Source organism: Thalassophryne amazonica, chromosome 15 (assembly GCF_902500255.1).
Source record: "Thalassophryne amazonica chromosome 15, fThaAma1.1, whole genome shotgun sequence".
Lineage (NCBI taxonomy): Eukaryota > Metazoa > Chordata > Actinopteri > Batrachoidiformes > Batrachoididae > Thalassophryne > Thalassophryne amazonica.
In genome coordinates, this window is record NC_047117.1 from 22,962,364 (window position 1) to 22,976,991 (window position 14,628).

Below are 14,628 nucleotides of genomic sequence, written 5' to 3' on the forward strand. Positions count from 1 at the left end.
TGTTTATGTCGCATTCTGACATCTTGACCATGTTTACACGGGTTCACTTGGTAGCCAAAACTTGATCCAATCCCATAATGCATAGCATGAAAAGAAATGTGCATTTTGGTTATAATTATTGCATTTTGGGGTGAAGCCTGATCAATGGTCAAAATTTTCAACATTGTGAGATCAGCTTGATGAATTAACTGAAGTCTTGAGCAAAAACACGGCTCTAATGAAGAACTGGATCCATTAAACTTTGTGTCAGAAATGCAAAAAGGGGTGGAGCCGGTGATGTAACAAATTTTCAACCTGAACAGATTTGGTGTTTTTGGTAAGGTGATTTTCACAAATCTTTGTGAAAACATCAGGTTTGACTACAGACTGAGTCTGACATAGAATGGATGCTGGTGCGTTTTGTGTTGAAAATGTTAAAAAAATGTGAAGTTTGCAAAAAAACTTAACATTTAGGATACTGAACCTACTGAACTGATTTTCACAAATCTTCGTGGGTGGATTTGGCTTTAATGCAAAATCCGAATTGCACAACTTTTATGTTGAAAACAGCCAAGAGGAGGAGCCAAAAATAACATTAATTCTCAACACTGCCGCACTGAGTTACTCGTAAATAGATTTCACTTAAAAAGCTGAGCCTCGTTACGTTGTAAAAAGTACCCATCTGGTGTTATTTTGGGCCGTTATCCGTGCTTTCTTACGTTGTGGCTGAGTGCAGGTTTGACAGTCTCATGTCAGTGGTGTTCTTAGAGGGACAAAGCTCATCCACGGGGGAAATGAAACTGTCCACTTCCTCACTCATGTGGTCCAGGAAGCCGAACACGCTGATTTCAGGCCGAACGGTCACAGTGACCTGCGTCTTCGAATCTCCTTCGTCCTCTGATCCATCCTCCTCCTCCTGCAAAAAAAAAAAAAAAGTAGAGACAGGTCAAACACTATCACATCGTACAAATCGGGCCTCCACATGGAGGCGCTGCAGTGCGTCGTTAGTCACAAATGGTTAAAAATCGCCACAGTGCAGCAGCAATTTGCTCGGCCACAGTCTTCATCTGTGTTAAAAGTCCACGTCAGGATACATTAGTACAGATGCCGTTAATTAATTACCACTCCTGAAACAGTTGCAATTAAACAATCTTCATTCAACACTAAAAGGTTAAGTTTAAGTTCTACTTTGATTTGATGACGTTTGTTTAAAACACAGGCACTGCGACAGTTTGGACAAAATTCAGACGTCAGATGCATGCAGCTACTAATTCCACATGTCAACAGAAAAAAAACCAAATGGGCACTGCTCAATCAACAGGCTACAATCACACAAACATGAGGAGAAGGGGGTGGAGCTTGAGGAGGAGGTGGAGCAAGACGAGGGGTGCTGATGATTGGTCAGCTTTCAGCTCTTCACCTTTATTTCATTGAAGAATAGTGCAGGTTCGCCCTCGATAATGGGCTGGAGGGCGGGGCTTCTGCGCTTGCTGGAGGGGGAGCCCTGTGGTGACGGTTCAGAAAGTGTAAAAAAAAAAAAAAGCTGAACACTTCCTTTGGACCACAGGAAATGCAAACGGCTAAAATGTTAATGCCTTAAAAAAAAAAAAAGCTGGAAAACCCATTAGAGTACATGTTCCTGCTGTACACAATGGAGGTCTGCGGAAGCCAAGGCGCGAAAATTCCCAGTGGATCGCTGTGGATCCACTGGGAATTCCCATAGTAAGCTTGGGACTCTCCCCCCACCGGGATGCAGCGTGGCTCAGCTGCTGCAGCTTTCCGTTTTCCCCCAACCTCGCGGCTGCGCGGGAGACTGCTGGGGCCACCCCACAGTGTCGGATGACGGACTGTCTTAAAGTTTAGTGTACATAAACAATCACATGTATATGTGCGGTGTTTTAACTGATGTGTGCCATTATTACACTCAACTAGTAATACCTGTGGATTAATTGCTTTATTTTTTGTCTCAGGTAACTGGGAGTGATATGAATTGCCCTTTTAGGGATCAGTAAAGTTGTTTGAATCTTGAATCTGTGGAACGTCGCAATTACAGCAACCGATGCAGCACGTTCGGGCCAAAGGGTGCAGGTATTCCTCTCTACCATGGAGGCCTGTTAAAAAAGTGCACCTGGTCCAGCACTGGATCAGGCAGCAGACGACTGTCCAAAATCCAACGACATTGTGGCAGGACACCCATCTCACGCAAACTCCGATATCTGTGGATCCACAAGGAATTCTCATGTTTGGAGTAAATAGCTGATCTCATGTTCTACTCAGATTACAACATATCTGACAAAAATATTTATGAAACAGTTGACTAAATCGGTGACGAGCAATCTTCATGGGGGGATGCTGTCCAAAATTTTGGGAATGGATCCTTGACAGTAATTTATTTTGGGCAAACAAAAAAGCATGGCACCCACCCATGAGATATTTTTACACACTGTAGTGCAATTAGCTGCGTAAGTTCACACCACTAATGTAACATTTTATTATTACGTCGGACAAGAACATAATAAAATCATCACCATTTATTTACATATTTACCTGTCTGTCTGTTAGCAGGATTACCTCAAAACTGCTGCACGGATTTTGGCAAGCTTTTCACCACAGATCGATATTAGGCCATGGAAGACTCCATTAAATTCTAGAGGTGATCCGGATTCTGGATCAAGATTTCATTTTATATAGGCTTTTAAGGATTACCTCAAAAGTACTTCAAAGATTCTCACCAAATTTGCACCACAGATAGATATTAGGCCATGGAAGACTCCACTGAATTTTGAAGGTGAGCCAGATCTGGATTCTGATCAGGATTTCAATCTGTATGCTTCACTTTGTCAGATTTTGAGGATTACGTCAAAAGTACTTAATGGATTTTCACCATATTTTCACCACACAGGGCTTGGAAGACTCCATTAAATTTTGGAGGTGATCTAGATCCAGATCAGGATTTGACTTTTAAGACTTTTAAGGACTGTGTCAAAGCTATTTCACGGATATGACATCATGATGTAAAACCAAGATCAGGAAGACACTATTGTGTTTCAGCTTGTGAATTAAATATCATGTTGCAACATCTCGATGAGTTGGACCATTCTGGATCAGAATACATTCAGTGTATTATGTTGTGGAATCCAGATCCAGGTAAAATCCGGGTCACAATGTGAATCATATCTGTTATTTTGAGTCCTAGTCAACACTTGGTGGATGTCAGAAATCTCTGATTGCTGTTATTATTATTATTATTATTATTATTATTCTATTTGCATGATTAAAAATAAATGTCTTCTTATGAAATCAGTCCATCCAGAAACCAGAAGCTGGTGAAAATGAGAAAGAGAAAGACAACATTCTAATATTCGGAAATAATGACGGGGAACAGCGCCACCTAAGAGCAGCTTGTATCCCGACTGTGTCATTTGTTGTTAAATGTGATGTATTTAAAAAATTGTTCTGCCAATAATCATCATCATCATGAAAAATAACGGTAAATAATGATCGCCTGATAGCGCCCCCTGTGGAGAGAAGGACTGAGTGACTTACAATAACGGGGATGATGGTGGCTCTGCACAGGATCTGTTTGATCAGTCGGTATCTGTCGTACAAAGGCTTCATGATCAGCCTCTCGTTCTTAGTGACCTGAAATGACGAGAAGGAGGCAAACAAAGACATGTTTGTCAATGGGGGATTAAATACCTGCTTGTGGACGTCCCTGAGGAGAGCGCGTTAACAGCACTACAGCGCTCTCACACAACACGAAGGCGGTGTGTTCTTTAGAGCGTGAAGGTCATTAACTCTCAGACTCACAGCGAGAGGTGGGACATGTGCGACCTCGAGGTCAGCCGCGCTTCCTCCCATACAGCACACCACAATAGAACCAGGGATTAGACTGCACCGTTATTCCATCAATTACATGACATCAAAGCCCGCGGCTCTTAAAGTGATGCTGACGCCCACATTCTGTACCTATGGGGTGGGGAGTGGGCATTTTTCAGTACAGTACACAACCCACTACCTCACAAAATACTTTCCACAGACTTTCTGGAGTTTATTCTACTGCGTGGCTTTTTAGTTTCAATATAAAAAAAAGAAGTTGCTCTTTACATTCTGTTAAGTTCATCTCTACCGTGGAACACTTTTGCTGACTTATTACTGGATCATTTCCACAGGGGTCAAAGGTCAAAAAAGGAATTTCCTGTCATGTTAAAGACAAAAAGTACAGTTGGATCAGATCACAGTTGGGGCTTCTTGGATCATTTAAACACAAAATCTGCTCCGTAGCCTCAGTGGTCCCTGAGTGGCAATTTCATTGCGGTCAAAGGTCAAAACAGGAATTTCTTGTCATTTTCCAGAAAATTATGCTGCCTGCAGAATTAGCAGTTTTTCAGTGTTTAAAATTAAAACTATGTATTAAAAATGAGACCAGAGAGTCAGGATTTCACTTCCCAGATTGACTTAGGATGCAGGAAAAGCTATCAGGTTTGCTTTTTTTTCTGGGGGAATTTATTTCTTAATTTTTTTTACAACACCCAACCAAGTCTCCACCCCTTTTGACCTGAAGCTGGATCCGCCCCTGAACGTTGTGTGTGTGACGTACCGGTCGCCCATGTATGCTCTCGTAGTAGAGGAGAGACTTCTGCAGGGCGAGCTTCTCTGCTCCAATGTGCTCCCGCGTCATGTCCTGCCGGCGTGAAACACACAGCGAGGTGCTGCGTTAATGTTTGGATTCCGGATGCCTCGAATGAAAACAGAAGCCATTTATGGACCGCGTCGGCTGTCCTTACCTTGATGTCCTCGGGACGGCTCACCTCGTCCCTCTTCTCCTGCAGTTTCTTCAGAATCATGTCCAGTGTGCTCTCCACTGGAGGTTTGGGAACTTTCTCCTGCTGGGGCTTTTTCTCGAGCTGTGAGCCGAAGCTCTTGGGCAGCGTGTTGCTGCGCTGGCGGGTGACCGGTGGAAGATCTTCTTCAGATTTCAGCAACTTTTGTTCTAGTGAGGAAGGCGCATTATTATATACAGTATTTAAATGAATATGTTTGTGTTTTTAGTGCAGGACTGACGTGTTTCTCAGTTATGTTGGTACCTTTGAGGTCTCTGCGAAGCTTGGCCAACTCATTGACCCATCTCAGAACTTCTGGGTTTGCAGCCTTATCACTGTGGGAAGGCTGGATTTAAAAAAAGGAAGAAAACGGATGTTATTATAAACTAAGACTGCAGTGTTATCCAGCCACTAGAACTTCACTGGAAAACTTGTTTTTCCCATCTTGTGGTGAGGTTGCAGACTGGATCATGCTGTCCCTGGTCAGCGTTTTGTGTCCAACTCTTGTTTATGGTTTGAACCTCTTGTCTCCTCGTGTGACCGATGAACAGGGAGTTGCGACTTACTCTGTATTTTCGTTCCTCCTCAAATCGCTCCTCAAACTTGTGGATCTTCTTCTTGAGGATGTGGATCCTCTTGGTGATCTGGGCCGTCGTCAGCTCCTCTTTGTCATCGTCACAGGAGCCGAGCGATAAACTCCGCCTGCGACTGTACAAAAAGGAGAAAAACATCAGTTTTGCTGGTCCCCTGTGCCCCTCCTATGGCCATGGTTTGGGGGGGGGTTACCTGACAAACGAATGAGCATTTGGCGGTGAAGGAGGCACTTCAGTGTCATCCAGAAACTGCTGGCACTGACCATAGGCATAAAAGCGAGGGGACAGCATAGGGTCGCTGTCCTCCTCCACCAGCTGGCGAATCAGACGTCCGCCAGGGTTCGGGGAAAGTCGCGCTTCCTCACGATCCATGCTCTCCTTCAGCAGTGATGGGGTGGCAACAATGGGATCTGAGGAGAACAAAAACAAACACGTCTAATCTTAAAACACATCAGGCGTTTTTATGGTTAAACAGGACAGATTGGTCTGGAGACGTTACTATGGTGTGAAGTGTTTTTTTGGAAGAGAAGGTTTTGGGACCAGTGGATGTTACTCAGTTTTTGTGGTGGCCTGGCTCATTGTGTAAGGTTTGTATCTTAAGAACGACTGATGTGATTTTGATGAAATTTGACAGGTACACCGGGCTTTCACATGAAAAGACGGGATTCAGGTTTGATTAGGATCAGTCAACGATTAAGATCAGATTGTTGGGTGTACAATGTTTTGTTTCTATCATTGGACTGTTTTTTTTTTGGGAAGGGTTTTTTTTTTATCTGTGTGTGGAAAGTTTCTGGGGGGGGACATTAGTTTCCATTTGTCCAAATACCTATATGGCTGCCATCTTTGATTTTCCTAGAGGTTTTGGTTTAAACAGCTTTGCATTTTCAGGGCCAACTAATGCAACAGTGAAAAATAGGAGAAGTACATCCTGTTCATATGACGGCCATTTTGGATTTTACAAAATGGCGACCCTAAGACTATTGTTTACATTATCTTCACTTGTAAATGACTCAGAGCTATGATTTTAACTAGTAAGCCTACATTTCTGGAATGATTTACACATTTACTAAAAAATTTACAATAGTCAAAGTAAAGGTGCTCATAACGAAATTAAAAGTTAGATTGCTTGATGAGCCTTGTCATACAGCTGCATCAGTGGGCGTGGCCTTCAGAATAACTACACAATGAACCTGACTAATGGTCCAGACAATGAAAAAAAAAAATCTGTTCTAATGTAAATGGAAACATCTGTAAATTTTCCAAAAATATACAGTCTCCTCCCCTCTCCCCCCCAAAAATAAGCCAAACCTGAGCCGGACCAAGAGGTCAACATCACCTTTCCAGACCCATGTTACTGTGTAAGAAAATAACTAATTTTACAGAAATGAGTTGACATGTATGTTCTTGTTAGTGAACATGAGTGTTTATTTAAAAGCTGAATTTTAACCAAATGCCAATCAGGCAAACACAACACAAATTGTACACAATGGACTATTTATTTCTTATTCAATGGCAAACTGAGTATGAAAGAGGAAGTAGATCTAACATTTGTCAAGAGAATTTTTTTCCCCAAAACAGCCAAAAAGGAACTGACTGTTACAACCTTGACTCAGCTGTTATTCATTTCAGTGCAACAACGTGAGCGCGACAAAGAATCAAAGTCGACGTGTCGCACAAAGGCATCTGATACGCTTCATTCCTGAAGTTTAGCAACATTTCCCAACTAAAACGCACTGAAGTGTCTCACGGGGGGAACGTGATCTCGTATTGTGAAAGTTACTGGGCATGATAAAACCGCTGTGGTAAAAATAAATAAATAAATGAATGAATTTGAGAAGGCTGAGAAGTTTTGTGGCCCAAAAGGGGCTCGACAGCTCCAGATGTTTACAGAGCTTCCTCTTCTTCTCTCTCGTCCGGTGAAAATACCAGCAAAGAAACCCCTGACAACCTCCAAGCTATTAATAACGGCCGGCTCCGTGCGGGATAATGTCAGGGCGTGACCCCCCCGCTGAGATGCACGGGAATGAGTTTTAGTTCTGCACAAAGCGTTCAGTGCTTACTCACAAGCTCAGCTGGTGACGAAGTTTCTGCAGCAGTAACATCCTCTGACCTCAGAAACACGCCGCTGAGCAGCTCCACGGGGGGAGGAGCGACAACCATCGCCACGTCAGGAAAGGTGCACGCCCAGCCTAAAGATGCACGTGCCCATCTCTATTTTGTGAAACAATGATCATATTTCAACCCTGGAATCCTCCTCTACATCTACGTGCAGCTTTCGGCATGTTGCAGCTCGCCATGCGGATGCTTGCAGGCCTCTTGTGGAGCGCATGAAGCACTTTAATGCTGGTGTGCAGCGCCTCGTGACATTTGAAATTAATGATCCAAATCAGTAGCCGCCTCTTGTCTGAGCATTCAGTGAACTAATGAAACAGTGGGGGGGGGAGCGTCCTTTCTTTAAGGGCTCGTTGTTTGTGGGACACTTGGCGGCGATGTTTAAGGGCTCGTTGTTTGTGGGACACTTGGCGGCGATGTTCCAGATTGCTCGAGCGTGTTGCCATGTGATGAAAAAGGTCACACCAAGGGACTTTTCTTTCTCTGACATTCAAAGCGGGTCAGAATCCATGGCGGCGTCACAAACGCCTGAATGTAAGGCACATTAGAAAGGGCAGGTGATGGTCTTGTGGTTAAGTGTTGGGTTTGAGACCAGAGGATCCTTGGTTCAAATCCCAGCCTAACCAGAAAATCACTAAGGGCCCTTAGGCAAGGTCCTTAATTCCCTAGTTACTCCCAGTGTGTAGTAGGCACCTTGTGTGGCAACACCCTGACATCGGGGTGAATGTGAGACATTATTGTAAAGCGCTTTGACCGTCTGATGCAGATGGAAAAGCGCTATATAAATGCAGTCCATTTACCATTTAGAAAGGCAAGTAAAGAACAGGGAATCTTGTGGACCAAGAAAAGGTGGGAGGACAGAAGCAAAAGAGACAGCTGTTAAAAATACACACGCACACACACCCCAAAAAAAGTACACGTTGTCCTGATTGTAGCAACAAAATGACATGAGGCTCACGAGGAATGCGAGCTTCAGAGCCACTGTCAAACATCTGTTAATGACTTTCCACTGCAAAGAGCGCAGGCATGAGCAGAGCGGAGACGAAAATATCAGGTCACTGCACAAAAAAGCATACTGGGACAAAAACAGTCAGACCACTTGCTGTTTATCTTGGCTCAGTTTGCTGGAAACTTGAACCGTGCTTTGGCTCTTCTCCAGCTAATGTAATGTTAATCTCACAAGTTTATCTTTCTGGATAAATGTACATAACTGCAGCAACATGCCAGAGCGAGCACCACGCCTTACGCACAGCGCAGGACATAATGTTCAACATGGATGGTTATGAAACACACATAGACACAAAAGACATATTAATAAATAAGTACAGCGGGGCGCTAGGTGGAGCGCACACCTTCATGAACATAAACTCTCCAAGTTCATATGAAGCAGCTAAATGATAGGAATATAAGTAAGTACTGGTACTTAGTAGTTAGTTAGTACTGGTACATCGCTTTCTGCTTTATTTTGTTGTTGATACTCTATGGACGTTAATATTACGTAATGTCTTTTTTTTTCTTTTTTAAAATCCTAGATCTATGCAAGAATTTTACATTTCCTTCCTGGTCTATGTTCAAGTTTTCAACCAAGTTTCATGAAAAATTACTTCAGTAGTTTCTGCATACATATATGAGTGAAAATGTCCTTAGATGGCAGTAAAAAAACAACAACAAAAAAACAACTTCATATAACAGCCAGAACAAAATGCCCCCCCCCCCCCCCCCCCCCCCCCCCCAAAAAAAATCCCCCACAAGACCACATAGAGCATAATGAAACCATGAAAGGGCAACTGTGGAATTTTACAACCTGGGCTCTAGTTTTAGATGTTTTGGGTTCATGTTTCACTCTGGACCAAAACTAAATTGGTGCAATATTGACTTTAAATACAAATACCATCAAGGGCTAAGTGGCTATATAACGTTACTGGGTGCATCAAGTCAACCGCTACTTGCTGCCATTGAAGAGAAGTTTCTGGTAGCACAGAGAAGATCCCTACAGAGGGTAAACGTGTGCATGTTTACCTCAATAAACCTAAATGCACTTTTAAGGTGACCATTTGTACAGTTAGCCGCTTACCTTTGCGTCCTAACTGTATACAGTATACTGTATCACAGTATAAAGCCAGTTAGTCTGTGAAGATCGGTGCAAATCCCAGAATTCTCATTTAATGTCACTTCTTCATGTATGTGAATTTGGACGGTTTGTTTGATCATCTGAAACTTGTTTCATTGCAAAGCAACAACATCCTGCGTTGTTGTACCTGCCTAAGGTTTGGCCACTAGAGAGCTCCACAGAGCAGCAGGCTCGACTGCTTTAACTGCTAATGGCTGAAAAATGACGTTGTTGAAGATGTGAAGTTGACTGCGTAGAACAAAAGTGTCCTCAGCGCCACATTAAACAGGAAATGCAGTGGTGGGATGGAAAACGGCGGACACGTGCTGCAGCGTGCCTGAATTGACTGTGTAATTTAGCCTCTTCTATGTCATTCTGGTGCATGCGGCTCATTACAAACTTGTTTCAACAATGTGGTCCAAACCTCCGCCCACCTCTGCTCTGTGGCAATGTTCTAAAATAACAATCGCGGCCTGGAAGCACATGCGTGGTTTCCTCTTTGTCAGTCCTGCATAAACAAACACTGATGACTGCTCGGGCTAGAGACAAACTGAAAAACAGGTTTCTGCATAAGTGACGCAAGATGTTCACAACGCACCCCTCAGTCTCGATTTGTGTTTGCAGCAAATTTTCCTGATTAAAACAATGCAAAAAATACACTGTGCAGCCCAGTGTTGGAAATGGCGAGAAAAAGATCAATAAAATCTCCAAATGCAATCCAAGCATGAATGTTCCAGTGCTGATCCATACTCAGTCGCCCCTGTAACGCCTGGGAACAGCGGTCACGTGCAGCTGGAAAAAGTGGTAACAATTTCAGACTGACACACAGCAGGAAAACACCCACAGCTTTAAATCTGACTGCAGCTTCTGATGAGTTTTATTTGTTTAAGGCAATATACTCTTAAAACGTGCAGCAGCTAAGGGTAATGTGGCTGAGTGCTGCTGTGACCTTTTGTCTGCAGAAGGGTTTCTTTCTCTTCCAGATACAGCTGGCAAGAGAACTTAAGAGGATCTTTTACAGTTAAATCCTGCATTAGTGACAGAAGGCGCTGCATCAAGGAGGAGCAGCAGGAGGGACAGCAGAAGGTGTGCAGCTGCTTCACCAGACAGCCATGTGCAGAGCAGGCTGCAAGGGTGCAGAGTCCATTACGTTACGTTTCGTTACGTTATAACATGCACGCAAAGCTTCTGTGCTGCACAGCGACCCGAGGGCAACCCCACACTCACCTCCCCTGTTGTTGTTGTTGTCCTCCTTCGCCGTCAGGTCGAGTCGATGCAGTTCCTCACAGGTCTTCTTCTCGCAATCTGGGTCCAATCCTTGAACTTCTCCACCCCCACCAACGCCGCTGCCGGCCCTCCCCGTGTCATAAGTGATGGGCAACTCCTGGATCTTCATCCTTAACGTCTGTACAACCATGAGAGAAAGAACAAACAAGCTCAACAGTGGTGGGCAGAGGGTGAACACACTCTTTAAATTCAGCCACACACACCCTCAGACAGGCCCCGTCCTCAGAGGGGGCTGAACCTGCACTGTGATTGGCTGAGGCAGCAGGCCAAAGCATCCGCCCGTCTGTGTGTGGTTGAGTTTGGGAGCTAAATCAGATTAGCTCCGCCTCATTTTTTTTCACCCCCTGCAATCGTTCGCCCCTCTCTCCTCCGTTTCCTCTGCAGTCAGCGATGGAAGACCTTTACTGCCCCATAAACAAAAACCTTCCAGATTAAAGAAATAAAAAGGAAAGGTGTTAAAGCATAATCCCTGTAGTAAATCAAAAATGTTAAGACTAAGTAAAAATTCTTACTTAAACTGAAATATTATTCTAATTATTACTATAATTATGACAGAAAATCAAACTTTATCTCAAACGTGCATTTTACCATTTTGAATAAAAAATCCAGGCGAGTCTTGAAAGCCCAATATCAGATTTTTAAAAAAATATTTTTACAAGCTGATTAATGTTGATCAAATTCACAGTTCACAAGTCCAAATTTTGGCTGAGGTGCTCAATACTTTTGTATACTAAAATGAAATTATGAAATTAGTTCCTAATTCATCATACTCATCTTTTATAGAGATTAAAAATGAAAAGTGTAAAAAAAATAAAAATAAATAAAATCCCCCCCCCCCCCAAAAAAAATGGATTTCATAGCTTTGACTGAAACCAAAAATTCTAACAGAAAGTTTAAATTGTGGAATATAAATCAAAATTAGTACATGGGGTAACAAAAAGTCCAAACATTGACCAAAATATCTCATATTTTTTAGATATAAAGTCAAAATTATTTCTAGTTCCGACACTGCATCATGTAAATCTTTTAGGCAGTCAAAAATTTTATTTGTGTCATTTATGACTTAGAAAGTCATAATTTCAATGTAAAAAGCCAAATTTTGAAGTGGCATTTCATATCCTGTAATTATTTTGTTTTTGGATTTCATACATTTGTTTTTTTTTTTTTATTCTGAGCGGACGGTGACTGCAGATTGTCCTGGCAGGTATTCTATACCCCCCCAGTGAAAAATGGTCATGTTTGCCTCTGAGCAGCAAGAGGAGAAGGACGGGGAGGTGCTGCTGTGCAGAAAGGAGGGTGTTGTGGGGAAGAAGGGCAGACAGAATGTCCTGTGCTTCACGTAGGCTGACTGGTTTCTCTCTCCGTGCGTGCTCCTCCCTGCTGCGTGGAGCAGAAACACGGTCTGCGTAGCTCCTCTACTTTCATCACCTCATTACTCCTCAATGACTCCTCTGACTTATCGCACTAATATTTCACAACCCCATTTTTCCCATCATCCTTTCTGCTTTCCCCCTTTCTCATGCCTGGCTGCAGATATCCCTTGGACGTGCATGTTTGAAATGGTCATCATGTTCTCGTACAGTGTAAATAATCTGGGGAAATGGCACACTCAGCTGGTCCCGTCTTCACAGCGTGGCCACGGATCGGTTAGCGCCGGTTTCCTCTGTCAGGGTGTGGGACGGAGTTATTTTTAGGAAAAAACACATCAAGGCACAACTGCTACTAGGTCGCATAAACGCCGCACACTGCTTACAGGAAGGGGTGCACGCTAACGCCACGTTTAGATACGTTGTTTGGTTGGTTTGTTAGCAATGCCAAAGTGTTACTGGCAGCTTTACCAGAGATTATGGGCAACAACTGAGTACTTAATTAGTCACAGGTAGGTGTGTGTGTGGGGGGGGGGGGGCAAAAACAATTATCACGTCAGCTCAGCTGTTCCAAGAGACTTTGATGTGACTCGATGTGAAGTGAGCGTTAAAGGATGAGAACATGTGGAGCGTGACCGAGTGGAATTTTCCTGTAAATCGGATTTACTGCTACTGTTTTGAACCCACCACCACCAAGATGCTCTGTACCAACCCCCCCAACAAGCAGTCACACGTTCCTCTGCAAATACACACGGGGATGACATGTTCAAATGGAGCTACTTCTGGACTCAGTGTGCACGTAACGGATGTTTGGGGTTCCCTACTGGAGATGTTGCCCCCGCGACACAATCCCGGACAAGCAGCTGAACATGAGTGAGATTAGTTAAACAACAGAAAAGAATTCATATGCAGGAGCTGGTACTAGCGAAAAATACGACATATTGATATGAATATTTATGTGAAAATGTTGTGAATTTAACACCTCTGCAAGCACGGGTACATTTTACCGCTGTCTGTCCGTTTGCGAGCAGGATTCTAAATTATAAAATGATTTTTATGGCATGTGATGAGAATACTGACATTTTAAAAAATCTGATTATATTTTGGTGATGTTCTGGATGCTGATCCAGAATGATTTTTTTTTTTATATATTTTGTAAGTATTTGACAATACAGTCCACCCAACCATAAATGGTGCCAGTCTGGGCTGTGGAAGTAACCTGTGTTGGACTGGCATACCGCCCAGGCAGAGGCATAGGCTGTGTTCAGATTGCCAGTTCAGATTTAAATCTGATCCCACTGTTTGTCCTCATTATAAATAGCAAGTGACCAGATCTGAATTCTGTGTCTGTACCGCAGTTTTCATCTGCCGTCTAATCCACATCGGTTGCTATTGTACTGAAAGTCACACACAACATGTCAGTCACATGACTGCTGTTCAGTGTCTCAACACTGCAGAACTCTGACTCATAGGGATATGGATTACAATCAAAGCTGGGCGGTTTCATGTATTTATCTATATTTAAAGTTCATACATTATAAAATGACAAGGTGACAGTTTGAGCCAAGTGAACCAATAGAAAAATACACACACAAAAGTCCAAATTTAACACATTGGCTACATTTCTTTTGTAGTGAAAGTGGACTTTTGTCGGCAGGGGGTGTGGGGGCCGCTTAAAGGACATGTCTCACGTTTTTTAACGTCTCAGTTAGTAAGACAACATAAAAGTACTCATGATTGTAAGTGTGTCCGCACACATGCTAATAGTGATCACTGATGTTTTTTATTACTCTCACTCTGAGTGTTATCAGGTGCATTTCCGGAAAACGTTTCACTCTGTAATTCTCGGCATTTATCAGTGTGTGACGTACTTGTTAAAACAGAAACCTCTCACTGACTGACAGACAGAGGGAAAAGAATGTGCTCCACCCGAAAACGAAGCTTCTGAGCTGCTGTTCGAAAGTGATGGCTTGGATTTACTGACAGGAGATGACACACTTCACCCAGATTAAATTTTTCAGAGTGTCGGATTTTGGCTCTTAAAGTGTGGTGACATGCGGTTTGTGTGGATCCTGGTTATTGAAGCTGTGGACATGGACGTGGGGACATCTGACAGTGTTTTTAACAGCCTGCCTGGACAAGGAGATGGATTTGTACATTGGAAAAAGTCAAAATACATTATTTCCAGGAATTAATGGATGTTATTTAACGTGCCACGATCGTGAGAGAGGAAACGCTGGAGCTGGTGCGCGTGCACTTCTTTGTTTATGTGAAGTTTACATTTGGATAACAATATAACACAGTGAGTCTGGCATGTTCAGGATTTTACCCCTTTTGTGTTTCGTGGCAAGCTTTTG

The 14,628-nt window shown here is 43.1% G+C and overlaps 1 protein-coding gene across 4 annotated transcripts in view; it reads right to left on the reverse strand.

Moving 5' to 3' along the window:
- fam13a (family with sequence similarity 13 member A) overlaps positions 1 to 14,628 on the reverse strand; it is a 73,797-nt gene that overhangs the window by 1,370 nt on the left and 57,799 nt on the right. For 3 of the 4 annotated variants that reach the window (XM_034188048.1, XM_034188046.1, XM_034188045.1), the window contains 9 exons: positions 10,845 to 11,022; positions 5,589 to 5,805; positions 5,369 to 5,510; positions 5,067 to 5,148; positions 4,767 to 4,972; positions 4,580 to 4,663; positions 3,526 to 3,621; positions 1,400 to 1,483; positions 699 to 895 (listed from right to left, as the gene is read on the reverse strand). In XM_034188048.1, the coding sequence (XP_034043939.1) occupies positions 699 to 895; positions 1,400 to 1,483; positions 3,526 to 3,621; positions 4,580 to 4,663; positions 4,767 to 4,972; positions 5,067 to 5,148; positions 5,369 to 5,510; positions 5,589 to 5,805; positions 10,845 to 11,022 (1,286 nt within the window). The remainder of the gene's footprint in view (positions 1 to 698; positions 896 to 1,399; positions 1,484 to 3,525; positions 3,622 to 4,579; positions 4,664 to 4,766; positions 4,973 to 5,066; positions 5,149 to 5,368; positions 5,511 to 5,588; positions 5,806 to 10,844; positions 11,023 to 14,628) is intronic. The other variant, XM_034188047.1, reaches the window with a different exon arrangement.